At 48.9% G+C, this 19586-nt stretch overlaps 1 protein-coding gene across 1 annotated transcript in view; it reads right to left on the minus strand.

Moving 5' to 3' along the window:
• LOC105561870 (nephrin) overlaps positions 1-19586 on the minus strand; it is a 114383-nt gene that overhangs the window by 73333 nt on the left and 21464 nt on the right. The window contains exon 3 of the mRNA XM_012012225.1: positions 6039-6149. Coding sequence (XP_011867615.1) covers positions 6039-6149 — 111 coding nt within the window. The remainder of the gene's footprint in view (positions 1-6038; positions 6150-19586) is intronic.

Genomic DNA, 19586 nt, shown 5'->3' on the forward strand with positions numbered 1-19586 from the left:
TACCAGACTACTACCGTCGAGCTGAAAAGTGAGGCAAGAGTTCTGCAATGTTAGATAAAGAAAGTAGTACGTATGCATCGGTTGACAGACCAATACAAGACAGAGCGGAACTCTTGCCTCCCTTTTCAGCTCGAACATAGCAGTCTAGTAGTATATGGAAGTCTGTGGTTAATCCCACGGACGTTCGCGTAAATACAGCGACGTTTTCAACAACGCTCGGCGGACCGTCGTTTCAAACGAAACGTAATTCATTTCAAATGCGAATCACTATCGCGGCACAATCTGCTGGAACGGTAAATATTTAATTATCGGTATAAATTAGATTATAATTATCCGCGGCCGGCGAATCAATTTGATTCGACGTTTAATTATGCAATTACGGCCATTACGCCGCTGGTGCGCGCTTTTGTGTGGCATCGCGGGCCCCGGAAAATTCGCGCGACGCGTCGCATCGAACGGAGATTAGGGGAAGAAATAAACGCGCATTCATTTTCTCTCCGGGCTACGTACTCGATAAACGGGACGGCGAGCTTATACGTGCGCCCCGGGGAAATAGGGAGAGCGTTTCGCACTGTTATATAGCCGAAAAAAATGTAGAGAACCCGACGCGGCCGAGAGAAACGTTCGTTTGTTCCGCGCAGAAACATAGGCGGGCGGGAATGATATCGGAATATAAACCGGCCGGCTACCGGATGTGTCTATTGCCGCAATAGCTGAAAACTGACGACCAATCATTACGCGCAATTTGCAAATATAGAAAAAAAAAGTTCGCCGAATAGTTGGGAGCAATTTGTTTGCAATCTCGCGGCCGCGGCACGCGATACGCGAACCTCCATCCGTGAGCTACTTTAACCACGTCCAAATAACATCAAAACGGAATGAGAGCCGCGTTGTGTATATGTAGCGTGACTTAAGAGGACGTCATAAATGTAACGAAAACGAGCACTGAGAGAACGCAGTCCCGATGCTTCTGCTAGATACGCGGCAAATGGTGCATTCGGCAGCGTAAAATTTGCATTTAATTGTACGCGTCGGTCAGCGATGGTCGCGGGACCTTGCTTCCCCTCCCCTCTCTCTTAACTCGAAAATCAAATTCGACATCTCGATTTTCGTCACGCGCTTATCGCCAGGTTGCCGGAGATTAACGGACGCTCCGAGAAGCGTTACATTCCAAGGAGCTGTTTCTCCCGCGGGTCTCGTCGGTGGAAAAATTATTTTCCCTCGACTCGCGTCTTTCATTTTCCTTTTCTTGTTTTTTTTTCTTTTAGCGAGATTGACGCAGCGGCGAGACCAGGCCGCGCTATTCTGTAAACGCGCGCCGTCGACGCGCCCTTCCCGAGCAGAAATTTTAGTAGGATCCTAGTAGGGGCCTAATAAGGACGCCTTAATGCCTGATCAGGCACTCGTCAGGCAGCGCCGATAGGGCCCTGACCGTAAATGTAACGTTGAGAATCAAAATTGCCTGATCAGGTTTTCCTTATCAAGACCTCGTGACTTGCCCCTTGTTACTTATCTTGTGATTGATTCTAAGCCCAATCACGGGCCAACGCTACGGACTTATGTGAGGCCGATGACTTATCCAGAAACTATTCAGAACTGGCTTGATAACCATTCTTGGGCCAACGTTATCATTCCGGATTTAAATCACTAGCCGGGCCGATCTTGGTTGAGATACGGATGCCAGGGATGGGAGTGCGGCTAGACCATGTTTGGACCATGCCCTGACCCGTTTAACTTTTCTCGCTCGAGGCGGGACCCTCTCGTCGAGGTTGCACCCTTGAATTCGAGCGCCGCTGTCGTCCGGTAATCAGCCGCGATATGAGAATTTATACGGGCCGAGGGGATGAATTTTCCGCGCGTCCATCCGCCGGGCGGACGGGAGCGTGGCGTGAACAAGGGCGAGAAGGACCTCCTTTACGTGCGTAATATACATCCTTCGCGGAGGGAGCCTCGATCCTTTCTGGGCACGAAGTCAAGTAATTGGCAATAAATTCCGGGCGCGGGGCGAGTCGTAAAATTTTCTCGCCGGCATTGTCATAAATTATAGATAACGCGGATACGTTCGCCGCGTGGAGAGGAGTTAGGCTCGCTTTGCGGGTCGCCTGTAACAAAACGCTCAAGCGGAATATGTAATAGTACGGCTCGTTACACAGTCCTTCCCGACGTCGCGTTCGCGAGCGGGAGGGAAGAAAAAAAAAAAGACCGTCGGAAGGTTACTCTCGCTTCCCACTGTGAGCTTTCGTATAAATTACAAGGCTCAACGCCAAGAGCGATATCTCGCGTTAATATCCTCCCGACGACGGACGCGTAGATACTCGCGTGACTTACTCGAAAACTTATTTATATATACGCAGCGGCGGCGCTACCGATCGATCTTCGTTTAGACGGCGCGGCAAACTCGAAAATGATGAGCGCGATATTAAATTCCCATTTTTATTACATCAACGTTAACATCGCGCGCCGCTTAATTACGCGGCACATGGCGTTGTTTTTACAAGGCGGCGCGCCGCGCCGAGGGCGGCCGAATTACGCGCTCGCGAGACAGAGAGATAGACCGAGAGACAGAGCCAGACACAGAGAGAGGAGAGAGAGAGAGAGGAGAGAGAGAGAGAGAGAGAGAGAGAGAGAGAGAGAGAGAGGGGGGGGAGAGAGAGAGAGGGGGGAGGGGGAGAGGGAGAGAGAGAGAGAGAGAGAGATTGGCGGAGGCTGGCGTTTTCAGAAGCTCGCGTCGCGACGGCGTAGCTCGCTTTATGAAGATTAGATCCGTCCGGGGCGTGTCCCGCACGCGTGTCGCACAAAACCCGGACAATTCTCCCGGCGCGGATAGACACGGATAGCCGCGCGTATGCAAAGATAACGAGCGGCGGAGCGGCAATCGCCCCGCGGCTGCTGGGGCGCGCGATTACAACGGAGCTGTAATTTTCGAAAATTCGATAGAAATGCGGCTCGTCATTACGAGAGGCGGACGAAGGTGCGCCGGCGAACGCGCGTCGATTATGGCGCCCCGCTATACGATATCTGTTTTCGGCATTTTGATAACTACGCGAATTACGCACGTTCGCTCGCGCAAAAAAGGCCCCCGCGGAGCGGAATGTCACGTGTCAGCCTGTCACTTACAACCGGGAACGTCGTCCGATCGTTTTAACAAGCGAGTTTTTAATTTTAAATAAAAACACGACCTCTCCCTGCCCCCTCCGCCCTCTCACTCTCTGTCTCTGTTGCCGCCATCCGCGCTTTGTTCTCCGACTGGCGAAAGATCGCTCGACATTTAATGCTCGTATTATACTGGTCTCGTGCGCTCCATACGTCGCAGCCGTGAATCGGATCGAAATTCGCCACGAGTTTCAAATAATTTAAAAGCGAGAAAGAAGACGGGGGAGAGGGAGAGAGAGAGAAAGGAAGAGAGCGTCCCCGCTCGCTACGCCGTGATACTTGATCGCGCGAGAATCGATCTCGCTCCTTCCTCGTAAGCGTTATTTACAATTAAATTAAAACGCCGGATTCGCGTCCGGCGGATGGAGTCTTCGGGGGCCGCGACGCCGAATGTATTGTTAAGGATAAGCCGATCTTCTCGATATTCCATTTATACGCCGCAATGCGTTTGATCGATGCGCAGCGTGAATGCAATTCCCATCGAATCTGCATACGGCAATATTCCCTCGGCTTTGTATATTTCGATATACGTACATATATATATATAATATATATATATATATATATTATATCCGCCAAAACGCGGGACTCGCGATGAACAAGAGCACCGAATCCGCCGTTATCCGTTGCCTGTATCTGGCAACGATGACTAATACGATGGCTCGAGGACGGGGCGATTCTAATAGCGAGATTCATCTCCTCCCGCGGTAACGAAGCCGACCAATATCTTCCTTCTTTTTGCCCACCCCCGGCTTTTTTTTTGTTTCCGCTTTTAGCGAAACGAGAAGGATGTACAATATATCGTGATGTATAACGCTGTTCGCCGGACGGGCGGACGTTTCGATATAGGAATTTGCCGTTGACAGATTACATCGGTTCAACATATTTGTGTAATCCCGCGGGAACGAATGGGATTTGGCATCGTGGCGATAAATAATTTGTAATAAATATAGCGCGGGCAATCGAAGAACAGCTAAATCAACGTGGCTCAAGGAACAATTGAAATGCAATTAAAGTTTTCGTTTGTAATAATTGCGATGTGAATAGCTGCGATGTCAACGCGACACTGCACCATAGTTTTTCATTTTAATTAATTTGCTAAACTGCTAAGCGTTTTAACACACTCGCTGAAATCTTGACATTTTCATAAAACCGGTGTTCATTTGAAAAGTATGTCGCGTTTTGACGAAAACAATTAAATAACGACGAGTAGAAAAGAGGAGAAGGAGAGAGAGAGAGAGAGAGGGGGGGGGAAGAGAGAGGGAGACAGAGAGATGACAGCGGTAATGAATATTCAAACAGCAGATGAGACTGCACTTGGCGCGACTCGAGTTCGCCGAATTTTGCCGCGATGCGACTTAAGATCTTCAACGACGCTTCATCCCCGGCATATTCCCGGGCCCGTGGAGGAAGGCGGGAGACGTACAGCGCTTAATCACGGCGAGAGCTCGAAGGACGTCTTCCCGTAAGACAGAACGAGGGGCATTGAGGACTGAGCGGCAGCCAGGTTGAACCCCCCACGAAGTGTAAGGGGGCAGGGTTGGAAATAATCTTTTAAAGCCGGCCGAAGAAGTTGCCGCAGTTATAAACAGAAATTTAGATCCAGTTGCTAAAGTAAACACCGGGGAGCGCCGCCACTCGGGTGCTCCCCGTCCCGTTTCATCCCTTTCCAGTTGCTCTCGCTACCCCCCCCCCCTCCCGCCCCTTCCGTTGGTCCTCGATCCGCCACGCACCAATCTAGGTAACCCTGGGGATACCCTGCACTCAACCGCTGAGGGTAGAAAGAGAGAGAACGGCCGTCCTCGCGTTTCACTGAACTTTTCACTTAGCCACGGTCGCCGATAAAAAGTTGGCTGATCTAATAACCGGCGACACACCAGTGACTCCGACCACGATCGAAGTTTCCCAAACGATTTCGCGGTGAGGTTGCCGCGAGCGACAACTCTCAAAAATGCGCCGCGTGTGACCTAGGTGGGACTCGAAGGCGGAAGAAGGGGGAGATCTTACTTCGTCGCGAGTTTTCGAGATGGGACGGGAAGGAATTTTATTCCCGATGATGTCAAAAGAAAGAGAGAGAGAGGGGGGAGGGAGAGATAGAACGTGGCGGGGTGGAAATTTGCTGATTTATTCTCGGAAGGTTCCCTCGGAACCACGTATATCATCCCTTTCGGCGCGTATATCAAACGTCAGTCGTACAAACTTGTCTTAATCTTCAGCCACCCATAACTTAAAGACCGAATCAGATTTAGTAATTGTCGACGCAGGATTGGGATTGGCGATTGTCTTACTAGCCAATGAGAGCAAAACAGCCAGTGATTTACTCGACTCTAATCGCCAATCTTGTCTTAATCTTCAACCACCCTTAACTTAAAGGCCGAAGTAGACTCAGCAATTGTCGACGCAGAATTGGGATTGGCGATTGTCCTCTAGCCAATGAGAGTCGAGTAAATCACTGGCTGCTTTGCTCTCATTGGCTAGAAGACAATCGCCAATCTTGCCTTAATCTTCGACTGCACCCTTTTAAAGGCCGAAGTAGACTTAGCAATTGTCGACGCAGAATTGGGATTGACGATTGTCCTCTGGCCTATGAGAGTCGAGTAAATCACTGACTGCTTTGCTCTCATTGGCTAGAGGACAATCGTCAATCGCCAATCTCGATCCAATCCGAGTCGGCAATTGCTAGTCTGTTTCGACCTTACGGACTGACTTTCCTTCCTTTATTTTTGAGGACAGTTTTAAATTAATCGAAAAGCCCGCGGACGCGCAGCGGCTCGCTGGGACACCCTGTACAGGCGAGTGTAGATGTGTCGCAACAGGGTTAGCGAGGGCAGATAAACGTTTTTCAGCGTATACATATTGTATTACTGTATTTTGTGCTAGCTTACCGCCCGTGACGCGACACGTGAGATAGGGTGTATCGCCTTCCTCATAAGGACCAGCTGTGCCGTTCAAGATGCGGCCCCATCGATCCAAAATGGTCGGCTGCTCCGGTGGAACTGCAACGGAAAGGAGAAATTTGTACAAGTGCTGGCTGCGGAAACGGAAAAACGAAATGAACGGCGCTATGTAAAAATAAAATGAATTACAATTGTAACTTGTTTTTAACACGTTTAATTAAATATAGAATTTATACATTTATCTTTTTATATTCGTGTATTACACACGTATAATAATATTATATTAATACACACGGCCGCGTAAAATATTAAACTTTACTATTATTATTCTCCCGTGGCTCCTGCAAGTAAATTTTTAGCACAATGAAATTAATGTAGCAAACGAAACAATAAAACTCGAATTTTATAAAATAATTACAAGATAGAGCAATGTAAGTGAAGAGGCCGCATCGGTGGAGTTAACTTTATGAAAAATTTCCTCGTCACTCGACGGCCTAATGAATCATTTCACGACGCCATTTGAATGCGCGACCTAACTGCTGCGGGGTTTCGGTCGCCTCCACGTGTCCGTACAGGCCTTATTACGGTTTCACGGGAGAGCAGCGGGCGTTCGGACACTGCGTGGGGTATCAACGATATTTATGTCACTTGAGTTATGCATTTAGCCGTCACTGGCTTCCTGCCTTGCTCCTTTGTATTTCGTACAAATTCAGCGTACCCTGGGACCGGGGGATGCGCGCCCGGTATCGGCCGCCCCGGCGTGTACCTATGATCGTTCACGGATTAAGCGCGGCGATATTTTTTCGCGGAATATTCGCTCTCGCGAAATCGAAGCGGAGTCGGATAAACCGGCCAGGATATTTCTCTTGCTTTTTTCATTATTTTGGAAGTTACGCGCATACGTCGAACGTATCCGGCATTTTATCAACGAGGCTGGTGGCACTCGCGCTTCTCTCGTTTCTGCCCGTGTGCTCACCCGCGCCGCTACAAATCGCGCCTCTCCCCGTTACTCCGCTCCTCCCTCGCTCATTTCGCCGCTCTTTTAGCTCTCTTTCGTGAATTATGCGGCCTCGGGTAAAGCGCCTCGGCCCCCGTCGGCCGTTCCGGAGTAATTTTCGGCAACCGTAATCGCGCGCGCGTATATATCGACGTTTTATCGATTCTTTTAATTTAAAAAGTCAGCGCGCCAGTATTTTCAAAGTACGTAGCTCGCGACCAGGTGGAATATCGCTACTCGATATATCGGTTGAAGGATCTCCAGGGTGAGTTTACCCGACACTGCGAATCCCGCGTTTAACGATATGTGTACACCAGAGCGTGCACCAGCCACTCCGACGCGGCCCTTTTCTCCCTCGAAACTGCCCCGCACACGTTCGCCGCACGATATTCGCTAGCAAGAGAAACACGCGTATATCTATTGAACCGTGAAATATTCAACGTGGGTTTCACGGCCCGTAGTGCCGACCGGTTTTTTTTTTATAAGCGATTCTACAGCCGACTCGAGCCTAAAAAAAGAATTGTTTAAACGGAGAGAGTGCTCTCGCGTTTCGTGCGATCTCGGCAGCGGCGAGCGATAAACGAGTGGTGCGCGCGCGTTAACATATACCGAATACATATTTGTATAATTAAACATGTACCGCGTGTATCGATTCGACGTAATTGCCCGCCAATACTGTTCCGTCCATTCGTCCGTAGGGAAATTTTTGCGTCTTTTCCCGCGGCTTGTCGAAGGTGGGTTACGCGCGAAATGCACGCCGGCCGTACATTGCACTCCGAGGGGAAAACCGCTGAGGGCATTGTGGTGTACAAATCTGCGGCATTACTGGGCATTACTAGGCATTACTAGACATTTTTCGGGCATTAGGCCTTGCTGGGGAATTATAAAGATAAAATAAGATAAATAAGATAAAATAAGATAATAAGATAATGTAATGCTCACTGGGCATTAGTGGGCATTGGTGTATGTACAAGATTTTGGTCAACGGTTTCTCCCTCGGCGTACTCCGACAAAAAAGGACATTGTGGTGTACAGACTTGCGGCATCACTGGGCATTACTAGACATTTTTTGGGCATTAGGCCTTGCTGGGGCATTATAGAGATAAAATAAGAGAAACCAAGATAAATAAGATAAAGTAATGCCCACTGGGCATTAGTGCACTGCAAAAAATTTCTGGTTGAATATGGACGAATCAGATAATTCCTTTAGGATTTACCAGAATTCCTTTAGGATTTACCAGAATTCCTGTAATTATCTGATTCGTCCATATTCAATCAGAAATTTTTGTGTGCGCATTGGTGTACATAAGATTTTGGTCAGCGGTTTCCCCCTCGGCGCACTCCGAGACAAAAATCCCCGAAACAGCCCGGGGAATCCCCGTACCGCATTAAGGGAAATCCCCGCGTTAAAGGAGGGCCACGGATGGTGGCTGAAGCGAATCTCGCTCCCGCCGAGAAACGGCGACTGGCGTGCGATCGTCATGGAGAACGGTCAGAAATCGGTGCGCGATAACGCACGGTTTCCCCGACGGAGGCACTTAATCAAAACGTTCTTCTCGCGTCCCGACAAATTCAATTTTGGGGCATCCACCGTAACATCCTCCCGCCAACATCTCGGCGCGGCGCGGCCGGCCTGTGAGCGAGCCTTTCACCTCTTTTCCCGTCTTCTTCATCCCCCCCTCTCGCGCACTCTCGCTCGCTCTCGCTCTCGCTCTCCAGCCGTCTCCTCTCTCGCGATGGCGCGATGAAATTTCCTCCCCCGCCCCCACCTGCCGTTCCACCTGCCGGAACGTACCTGTAAAGTATTCACGAGGATTTATGGCCGCTTTTCAATCCATAATCGGGGTGTACCCCGGGTGGAAAATAAAGCGTCATCCATCGTGGCCACGCACGTCAGCGTGCCAATCAATCGATGCCCGCGCCGCGTCTCCCGGTCTCGCTCTCCTCCCCGCTTTTTTTTTATCTTCTCTATTTTGGCGCGCGCTCTCGTCTCGTACTTTTATTTTCGACGCCGTAGCGTCGAAATTTCGCTCTGGTTTCCTGGTCGCTCCGCTCCTCTTTTCGATCTCTCCGTCTCGTCCTTTTTTCCTATTTCCCTCCCCTCCCCTCTTGCAGACAGCCTTGGGAGAGGCTCGGAACGGAAAGGGAACGTCGAGGAGATATCACTGTAGGATTTTCGCATGGAAAACGCCTCGCAGAAAGCCCCTTGTGTTAAGCTCGTTTGACGCTGCGCGCGCACGGACTAAGCTTCGGGCGTAGATTAATTAAATCCGCATCAAAGTCGATGCGCGAGAGCGTGCGAATTGCTTTCCTCGATGTTGCCATTCGTTTCCAATTCATTTTCTTCAAGTGCGTCCTTTCCCTTTGGGATCGCGCTCGTTATTTATAAAATCGCAATTTTAGATATCCCATCGGGTGTACATTCTTACAAACTTCGTAATTGCGTTTTATAATACGAAAGGCGAGGGACGAATCACGTGAATTACGGTAAATTATTCTGTATGCAATGTATCGGAATTCGTAGCAAATTGCTTGAAACGCAACTCGAATCCACGTCCCGTAATTATATCACTTTATGGGAGTAATCTCAATTTTCTCAATGCTTTGTCGAACAGCTATCGTAAAATCTAAAAACGTGATTAAAATTAAATCGCTACAAAAGGAACACGGCGCACAGTGTCATCGTAGAACTCTGATTTATGCTCGTGGTAACATAATTAAAAATTACTAACGCTAATTAACGCTGCTAGACGTTTAATCGGCTGCGGTTTGAAGGAAGGATCGATATCCTTCTTCCCAATTGCGCGTAACGCAACCGATACGTAATAACAATTAAACGTCGCATTTGGATGACGATGCGGTTGAGCATGGTAATGTTCGCGTAACGTTTAATGGCATCGCCGATAATTTAGTCCAATTTACTTGGAAAAGCTGCGTATCCGGGTAAATTAAATGGGGATCACAGCGTGTCGTGCATCATCCGATCTGCGACGATCCGCGACGGGTGACGACGCCCCGGAGAGCTTAATTTCTACGAGACTCTGGAGGCGATATTTCGCTGGACTTTTGCACGACCACGGCACACCTGGTATATTTTCTCTCTGCTTTTTAATCCAGGATCCATCCCGATCACTCGGTAATCTCTCTACAACTTGGCAGAGAAGATTATTTATTGAACCTGGGAATACGCGGACGTCAAAAATAGAGGCCACATCCGCGATAAATAAATCGGAAATCAAGAGGGACGTCACCTTGTTTTTTGGCCGAAAAAAAATTTGTAAAATAAATACGGTTCGACATCTTAAGATCGACCAATTTGTACGAAATGTAGACCTTTGTTAATAAATTCTTTCGAAATTAACATTTTTACTTACAAAAAATCATTTTATTTTAGTAAATTAATTTTTACCTTTCGTTCAACTTTCGTTTCGGTACTTTTTATTAAAAAATGCATACTTTCTTTGATATTTGCAAAAATATATAAAATAATCGCGATTTCAAAAGTTTTTGGGTGCAAACTTTTCAAGGAAGCATTTTTCGACCCATGCAGAAACTTTTTGTACAGAATTAAATTTCCTATAAAATCTCTAAGTCTGGCCGGAACGTTCGGGGCCACCGTGTATATAAAAGTGAAATTCTGTCTGTCTGTATGTTCTTTATACAATTCTATGCCAATGGACCGATCTGGACCAAGAGTTAGAAAGTCAAATCTCAAACCCTGAGATCAATAATAAATTTTAATATCTAAACTCATGGAAAAAGAACTTGACCAATATAAAAAAAGGTGATTCAAGAGGAAGAAGGTCCGGGCTAAGCCGGATAAGGTCACTAGTATTTTAATAGAAGTTTGACAAGATAAGCGACATGAAAAAAGTTGTTCGGAACTAATTGGCTCAAGTCACCGAACGTGCGTCTCTTTAACAGATATGTCGTTAATATTGTGTGACAAGTTTCGATACATTTTCATCTTATGTCGGACTGACGCAAATCCGGGAAGATAGAGATATTCGGCGAAATTATTCGTCAATCTGCCAAATCGGTTTCCATGCGGACGCGCGGGAGAGGCACACACGGAATTTATTTGTTCTAGATTTCATTATCGGATTTAACCGGTCGAGCGAAACGTAGTCAACGAAAAATCCGAAATTAAGCAATTAACTGTCACGACATATTGCGAGGGAACGAAGTCGTCCTTTATCGGAATATCGCGTCACGGCGAATTGATGAAGCAAAAGGCGAGGGTACTAAAAGCCTGAATGATGGAGTTCCGAAAGGAAGCTAAATTTCATCTCGTTTATCGGGCAAGGCACGCGTCTCGTTTCATCGCATAACAGGCATTACGTTCATTAATCGCTCGGAAATGTTTCGGAGACGTGAAACTTTATCGTCGGGCAACGGTATGTGTCCTCTGCGCGCGTGTCGCAGGTATTTTCGTTCCGACGGCACATATTCCGCCTTAATCTCTTATAGACCGCTCGGGAAGATCAAGTATTAACAGTCGCGCGTCAGTCATGATTTCGGGTTATATATTAAACGCGTCGCATTTATACGAGATTCGATTATGGTAAACGTCCAGCCGAACGGTTAAGTTAATAAATAACGCGACGCCTCTATTCCGCGCTCGGCATCTTTTATTGCGGCTTTCAGGAAACCCGAGAAAACCTCGGGATATACTTTTGTACGCGCGGTACATAAATTACCCTCTTCAGAGTAACGTAAGATCGATACCGCGCGCGATACTAATCGCGAGTTACACGCGCGCGCGCGAGTGTATCTCCGAGGGGCATCGCTCGCAGGCGAAACGTAATCGTAGACTACGCCGGTAGTTACAGATACAACATCGCTTTAGAGATCGAAGTAGCCGTCCATTTCTGCAAATAGGAAGTCTAGTTTCGCGTGCAATGTCGTACACGTGTAACAGTCCGCCTCTGCAAATATGGGGTTTAATTTGCCCGCGACGTTACGTATATGCATCTGCCTCTTAAATGTCTCGTACACATGCCTGGTTGTTGCACAAGTAACGCGTAAGGTCGCCAAATAAATTTCCCGAGTCGAATATTTCGGCCTCGTATAATTTGTGAATTGGGAGCAACGAGGTCGAACTTAAAGTCCTCGTGTCGGAGAAAATATATTGAATAATTTGACCTCAGATAGGCCTGAAAAGAGGCGCTGTTTCCCTTTCAGCAGCAAAGAGGCCAATACGAGTGCAATCAACGGAGGTGGATTCTCTTCGGCCCTAAGAAGTTTCAAAGAGGGTGAAATATTTTATTACATCCTCTTTGAGGGTTAGAATGAGGTCAAACACAATTTCTTTTACTCGTCTGGGCCTCAAACTGGAGTTTCCAACCGACTCCGAGGTCCAAACGAAGACACACTAGAATAATTGAGGCCAATTCCGGGACCAAATACTCGACTCGTGTTATCTCGCTACATTTCCGTAGGCTGTTCCAGTTATAAAGGAAAAGAGAATCGGATTAAAAAAATCGGGGGTGGGGAGGAGCTTTTTGGCTTTTCGTCTTGAAAACTCTTTATCCACACTTTTGTTTTAACCGAGAGATTACCTCGCTGTATCCCAGCGGAATACCGCGCCGCGTTTTCAACCCGATTCTTTTTCCCTCCCCGCGGATGTTTACCGTCCGATAAATTAGGACCGAGATTCGCTCTAATTACTGTTTCATGCGGTCGAAGTTCCGAGGTGCTCGCTATTCGCGACAATTGAGAAGTTGGGCGTTGCACGCGGCTCGTCATGACCAAGGGGGGGTTTTTCCAATTCCACGCCGCGGGCGTCGAGACGCCGCGGCGGGGCCTACCGGGGCTGGTGGACGAGATTGGGCACGACCGAATGGAGATTGTAATGGCGATTACCCGTGGTAATCAATGGGCCGCGCTCGGACCGCGCCGATAATTTCAGGACCGGCCGGAAAACGGGCGGTCCCGCGTGCGCGCGGGGGCGGAGAAGCCCAGAGTGGCGGATTTTAATTGAGTTAATTTTAAGCCCGCGCCCACCGCGCGGCCTCGCGTGCCACGCCATGCGCGCGAACGAAGCGCCGAAAAGGAAGATTTCGGCAGGCATTACGGCCGCGGCTAAAAACATTTTTCCAGCAACGTAACCTTTTTTTCCCCGTCTTTTTTCCCGACTGGCATCTCGCCCAAAATTTTCAAAGTCGGCTTACGGCAGATTTCTTCTCTCTCTCTCTCTCTCTCCCTCTCTCTCTCTCTTCCGGCGAGCGGAAGTTACATTTTGCCTCGGGCATCAATCGGATTCGAGAAAATGCCTCCGGTACACGACGAGCTTTTCCCTCGGCAAATGCGCCCGTCCGCCCGATTTTGTAAAAGGAGAAAAAAACGGAAAAAGAGCGAACAAGCACGAAGGGTTAATGATTCGTCGTTGCGATATCAAAGACGACGAACTTGGTAATTCGACGAGACCACAATCAGCCGCATTCTCTTAAAATCGTAAAAATGGCGGTAACGAGGCCGGCGGCCGGTACCTGCGCGCGTCCCAAACGGCCGCGTGCAATCAAGTCGCGATTTTTATTACATTTTTTTTCCGCATGAATTCACGGCGCGTAGGAAGCAGCAAACACACGGACGCGAATGCACGGATCGGCAAAGGGAATATTCGTGATTTTTATCAAAGAAGGGTTTGCAATGTAAATGTAATGAGTCCGCGCGAATAGTCGATTACAAAGTACGTGTATGATGCAATTAAAATTATTATTTTATTACAGAGAGCGCCGATGGAATATCGCAAATTCAATGGCGCATAAAGCGCGGGCGGGGGCGCGTTTTGAAGGCCCGAAGGATCGCGTTGTTACGAGGCGACTGTTTAAACGGAGGGACCGATATTCCATCGCCGACGATCGGCCGATCGAGGAAGCGGCTTTTTGCCGAAGGTGCTCGCCGCAGGAATGTACGAAATTGTTGACCCACTGACCCGCGGGTTCAGGCAGATTGGCCGTGTGGTTATCGAGATTCCGGCATCGAGGTGGCATTCGCAGACGAAATTACGTGTCACGAAAATATTCCCTTATTATTCCGCCGCCCTCGGCACTCGAGAACGAATATTGCCACACATTTCCGAGAGATTATTTATCTTCCGAGCGCGCGGGAACGATCTGCGCTCCACACTTTTGCCCGAATATATATATGTATTATATATATATCGCTTACAGTTACACGAAGGCAGCGATCAAGTGAAGAAACGTGGACGGCAAGTTAACGGATCGTTTGTCATGTTCCAGCTCGTTTTCCGTGAAATTTTTGCGTCGCGTCGCGACGGTCACGTCGCGCGCGCGCGGAAATTCCAGCGGGATGGATGATTAATTGAAATCACTTCGGGATTTTTGCGAGGCGGGGATTTAATCGTGTATCTCGTTTTAACTGTATTACGTTACACGGTGCATTAACCGCAGCGGGAATAAGCAGATTCCGTCCCTCTCGCTTCCTTGCCGTTCGCCGTCGCGCGGATTACCTTGTCGTTTAACTGCATAACAATGGCGTGCCACGGCCCGCCGAGCGTGTTTCATTTCATTTCTTCCGAGCGACATGCGTACGCGAAAATTCTCTCCCGTCGCATTTTCGGCACTTAAACGCGACGTGAACGGCGCGAGCTGACGTCGCGCGAGCCGAAATAAAGTTATCGATCGCGACCGAAAAATGACGGGGGTGCGCGAACAATACGAGACGACGTGTAAAATACAGATCGAGAGGATGCTGGAGAACGCGTAGACGTCCGCAAAATTGAACAAAGAGGATTCGAGACGCGAGCGGCGTCGCTTCAATTCGCAATGGGAGAGAATCCGTTTCACTTTTATTTATACGATCCGCCCCGAGTCGAGCACACGTCGGCGCTATCTCGTCATATCGCCGCGCATTGTTTCACCGCCGGGCGGTCGGGAAAGACGCGTGTTTCAGCTTGTCGTATCGGGGGTAAATTGCTATCGACAGGAATATCACCGTTCGCGGCGTACAGTATCGGTTAAGGCGACGTCGCTGGAGTGCAGGCGGCTAAATCGATTCTCAAGCAATTACCACCCACGTAACACGAGCGTCTGAACCGACGTGCTAAACAGGGGCCGCGATTTCGTGCCACGATTCCCGGTCTCCCCCCCCCCTCCCCACGATTTATCGACGAGCGAGGGGTAAACGATCGAATCGAGGGCGCGAGTTTTACCCCCTTTTGAAACGCGGAGACGTCCGGCGGCGATTTCGCTCGCGCCGAAGAGAAACCTGTACCGCGGCGGAAGCGCCGCTTCGGACTGGGTCAACGAGTTAGGAGCTGCGACGTCGTTGCGGGGAGGGGACCACTCGAGAGAGACAAGTTTTTCCGCTTATTCGTCGCTCGTAATGAGCGAACTCGAGTCGAATATCTTGGCCGCAGTTTAGCCTCGTATAATTTTTGAATTGGGAGCAACGAGGTCGAGCGAATAAGGTCTTTGTGTCGGAGAAAATATGTTGAAATTTTGACCTCGGATAGGCCTGAAAAGAGTCGCTGTTTCCCATTAAGCAGCTAAGAGGCCAACGCGAGTGTAATCAACAGAGGATCCTCTTCGGCCTAAAGGCCTGCGTTCCACGATGCTAGAACTTGGCCCAAGTTCTAGTTTCGAGAAAGCATTCCATAAAAGCTGCAGGTTGATTGGCTACACATTTCTCGGAACTAAAACTTGGACCAAGTTCTAGCTTCGTGAACACAGGCCTTAAGAGCTTTCGAAGAGCGTAAAGTATTTTCTTACATTCTCTTTGAGCGTGTTAGAATGTGGTTAGACACAATGTTTTTTAAACGATATAATTGATAAGGCTCTGACGTGAAATCACAATTCGAAGGAATAAAGGATATAAGAGCCCAGGCAGGATGTTAGTGTCTGAGTGATTTTAATTTTTAAATTGATCGTGAAAAATTTACCTCAGCCAGGGTTTGAACCTGGACTTCCCTCTCTCACTAGGCGGGCGTGTCACCAATTCGATCACCGAGGTATGTGGCAATTTTCGAGGTCCAAATCAGGACAGACTAGGATAATTGAGGCCCATTCCGGGACCAAATACTCGACTCGGGAAATTACGCGACTTTACGATACCGCGACAAGTCGCCGGTGAACGATGTGCATCCCGCGATGGAATCCCCGGGTCGGCTGTGGAAGCCGACGGCCGCCCTTTCCTCTCGCGCCCCCGCGAGCCGATGATCCTCGCGGCGAGAAATTGTCGATACCCCCCGTGCCATTATCTCCGCGAGTGAGTGAATTGCACGCTAATGGATTACATCCGGCGGACGGTTACGTTCGAGTTAAGATCCATCATTCGTAACTGCACTATTAAACCCCCCGAGGCTCGCTCCCTCTTTCTCACCGACGTGAAGGATTACATGTATATATGCGCCGGCGACACGACGTGGCGCGGCGGCGACGCGGGTGCTCCGTCCTCGAATTTCAATAAAAACGTCAAATTTTATTTTCAAATTCACCGGCACCGCCGTCGCGCCCATCGTTCATGTTCCTTGTCACCGTCGAGCTCGTCTTCCTTCGTCCGGGCTCCCGTGTCGTTTTTCCATCGCGTCCTCCTCTCACCCGCCCGCCGCTTCTTCCACCCTTCCTCGGCGAGTCTCCCGGTACGGTCTGTTCGCCGCGTGTCACCGAGCGCGTTTCCCTCGTGTCCCCCCGCGGAAAACCGATCGCAATAGAAACGGGAGAGTTTCAACCTACCGGTAGGTATTATTTTCGCGATGACGCGATCGGTCGTTACATCCGAAGGGTCTCGCTACCTCTCTCCGATAACGGTCAACTTTAGTCACGTAGCCGAAGCGAATGGCATAATTGGAGCAGCTCGGGGCATAACGCGCTCGATGTTTAAATATCTCTCGGGTTTCGCGCGCTGTAATAAGACGGGTATTCCCCGGGCGTGTGTCGAAAGACGTCCGCGACGGGGACGTGGTGAGGTAACGTCGGCGATACAGCGGCGCGTAGCAGCGGCAAACGGTTTGTCAGGAGGTCGTGAATTAATTCGCGCCCGGCGCCACCCTGGCCGGCCCCACACCCGCTCACTCGCCGGAAAGTTAAATTCACGAGTCGTGCGAGGTACACGAGTTTCCACTATCGTTCTAAAATTCAAACGAGCCACCGGCGAACTGGGCACGGTACTCGATCGTCGGGGGTCGCGCCGCGGTTTTAAAATACTTGTCCGACCGAGACCACCTGAGTCGACTGCGAAACGAAATTCGCGAGCGATATCTCGCAGGAGGGAAGCGGACGGAGGGCGGGACGATATAACCGCGGTATATGCCGGGCGCGCGCTGCTGGAGGCGACTACATTTTAGAAAGTAGATTGCTCGGAACATGATACGCTCCGCTTCTGGACCGGAGCGAAAAATTAGCCATTCTTTTCAATCAAAACCGAGTTCTCGAAACGCGGCCTCGAGAACGTTCGTCAATATTGCAAGACCGCGCTGCGTGGCGCGACAATGAAAACGACACCTAGAAACGCCTGGCTGTTGCTCGCGACGAATAAGATGCTGTCGTTGCTGATTAGAAAATAAAATTTCACGATGCGTTACTGATTAAGAGAATTGCTCTTAATTCGGTGCCTCGACTGCGCGCCTTTCGCGGCAATTCATTCGGGAAAATCCGCGCTTTCGCCTTTAAATTCACCGTCCATCGAGAATAGTCCAAATTACACATAGACGGAGCTCCGCCTTGAAGAATATTTCATCTTCCGTTCGAGTAGCAGAAGCAGAATGAGACATTCACGAGCGTCGTTCCGATTTAAAGTAATCGCCCTCGTCCAGCTCTCCATCTCTCGTAGACGCGACGCGTTTCACCGAAGAAAGCATAAACGCGGCGAGGCCAGAAGCGAGGGTGGAAAAACGAGGAAACGAACGTGGCAACCTGTTTCATTCTCCGTTTCTCTCTCCCTCTCCTTCCACATTCATCCTTTTTCCCATCCCGTTATTCTCTCCTCCTCCTTCCCCCCCTCTCTCTCTCTCCCTCTTTTTCCCTATCTATCTCGCCGCTGGTCGATTTGAATAAGCCTGCTGAGCTTGAAGCTCTCGCGAGTTGAAAAGCCGCACAGTGTTTGTCGAATGCCACTTCGTATGCCAGCAACGCCAAGTACGTTCCTAAGCAGGCGAGCATTTTCATATTCGGCCGTGTGCGCATTGTACGTGAGCGAGTTTTTATGCCAAATGTAGAAACAGGCGAAATGGAACTGAGAATGCAACGGCGACTCTCTTTTTCCCCCGACGAAATCTGGGATTACCATCGCCCTCGTTTCGGGTTCACGGCTCGACGAAAGAAACGCTTAAAAGCGCGATGATAAAGTTTCAGCTTCCGCGTGACCGTTGCGCTCTAACGATTGTATACATAAAATATATCGGCAAATTCATTCTCGATAGCCGAGTGTATTATTAACGCTGCACCCGTGTCGAAACGTGCCCGTTGATACTAATTAAATTGTTGTACAATATTAATTATATTATACCGCGTAATTGCTTAATTAATTAATATTATTATAAATTGATTAATTTATCTTTTTCTTGGAAACTAGATATTAGTGTACATAGAATGAAATTTGTCGAGAGATTGGCAGATTCGTGTCTATCGATCGGCAGAGCCGCAAAGAACGGTCGGGGTTTCGCAAATAAAATGAAATTAATAATTATGCTGTTTCACCTGCAATTTCTCGATCACTTCTACGCGCACGTCAATACGTTAAAAATAGAAGAAAGTCCTGTCCCGTATTATGAGACAGCAGGTTTTCAACATCCACATTCAATCGCAAATCGTTCTTCGCAACGAACGCACGACCTAACAATGAATTTTTCACTAAACTTAAACCAACAGACGCTACCTACTGATTTAGCAGAAACCCCCCCCCCCCCCGTCATCTCATATTAGGAGCCTATCTTATAATAGGGCACTCTCCTCTACATCTTAATGAAAGGAAAAGATAAAGGGGTGGTTATCTTAAAATGTAAGGCAGTTACTTGCGCAATTATGAGGCATAAAGTAAGGAACGCGACTCAGAAATTTACAACGCGATTATTCGATGTGTAAATTACCGGCGTGGGAAATCCGATGACATACCAGGAGCGAAGAATCCCGGCAATCTGGCTACCGTAAATGCCGGGCCTACTTTATCGGGGCGACAATAGCTGCCTGCGGAATGATACGCGGCCGCTCGGGTAATAATAAATATTGGATTCCAACGGATTTCAATATCACTCCGTTGCACGAATCATCCTTCATTTCGCATTATTGGAACAGTTACGAGAGCTTCTTCCTCACCCTCGTTCCTTCCTTTCTTCCTGCCTGCCTTCGTCTCTCTCTCTCCGTCGGCGTCGCCAAATCCTGTAACCCGGCGGTCCAGGAAGCTCCCTTGTTAAATTTTTACGGCCAGCAGTTTTTGCGAGCAGCGTACGGGGGGGACAAGTGGAAGCGGGTTCCGTGTCATCCTTCAGGATCGCCCGGAATTTATGGGGCTCGGCGCATCGATATACATTTATATAGAGTACATTTAGAGAGCATCGATACATTTAATCGAATATTCGA

This window comes from Vollenhovia emeryi, unplaced genomic scaffold (genome assembly GCF_000949405.1).
Source record: "Vollenhovia emeryi isolate VEMERY1.0 unplaced genomic scaffold, V.emery_V1.0 DF939199.1, whole genome shotgun sequence".
In the NCBI taxonomy this organism is placed as follows: Eukaryota; Metazoa; Arthropoda; class Insecta; order Hymenoptera; family Formicidae; genus Vollenhovia; species Vollenhovia emeryi.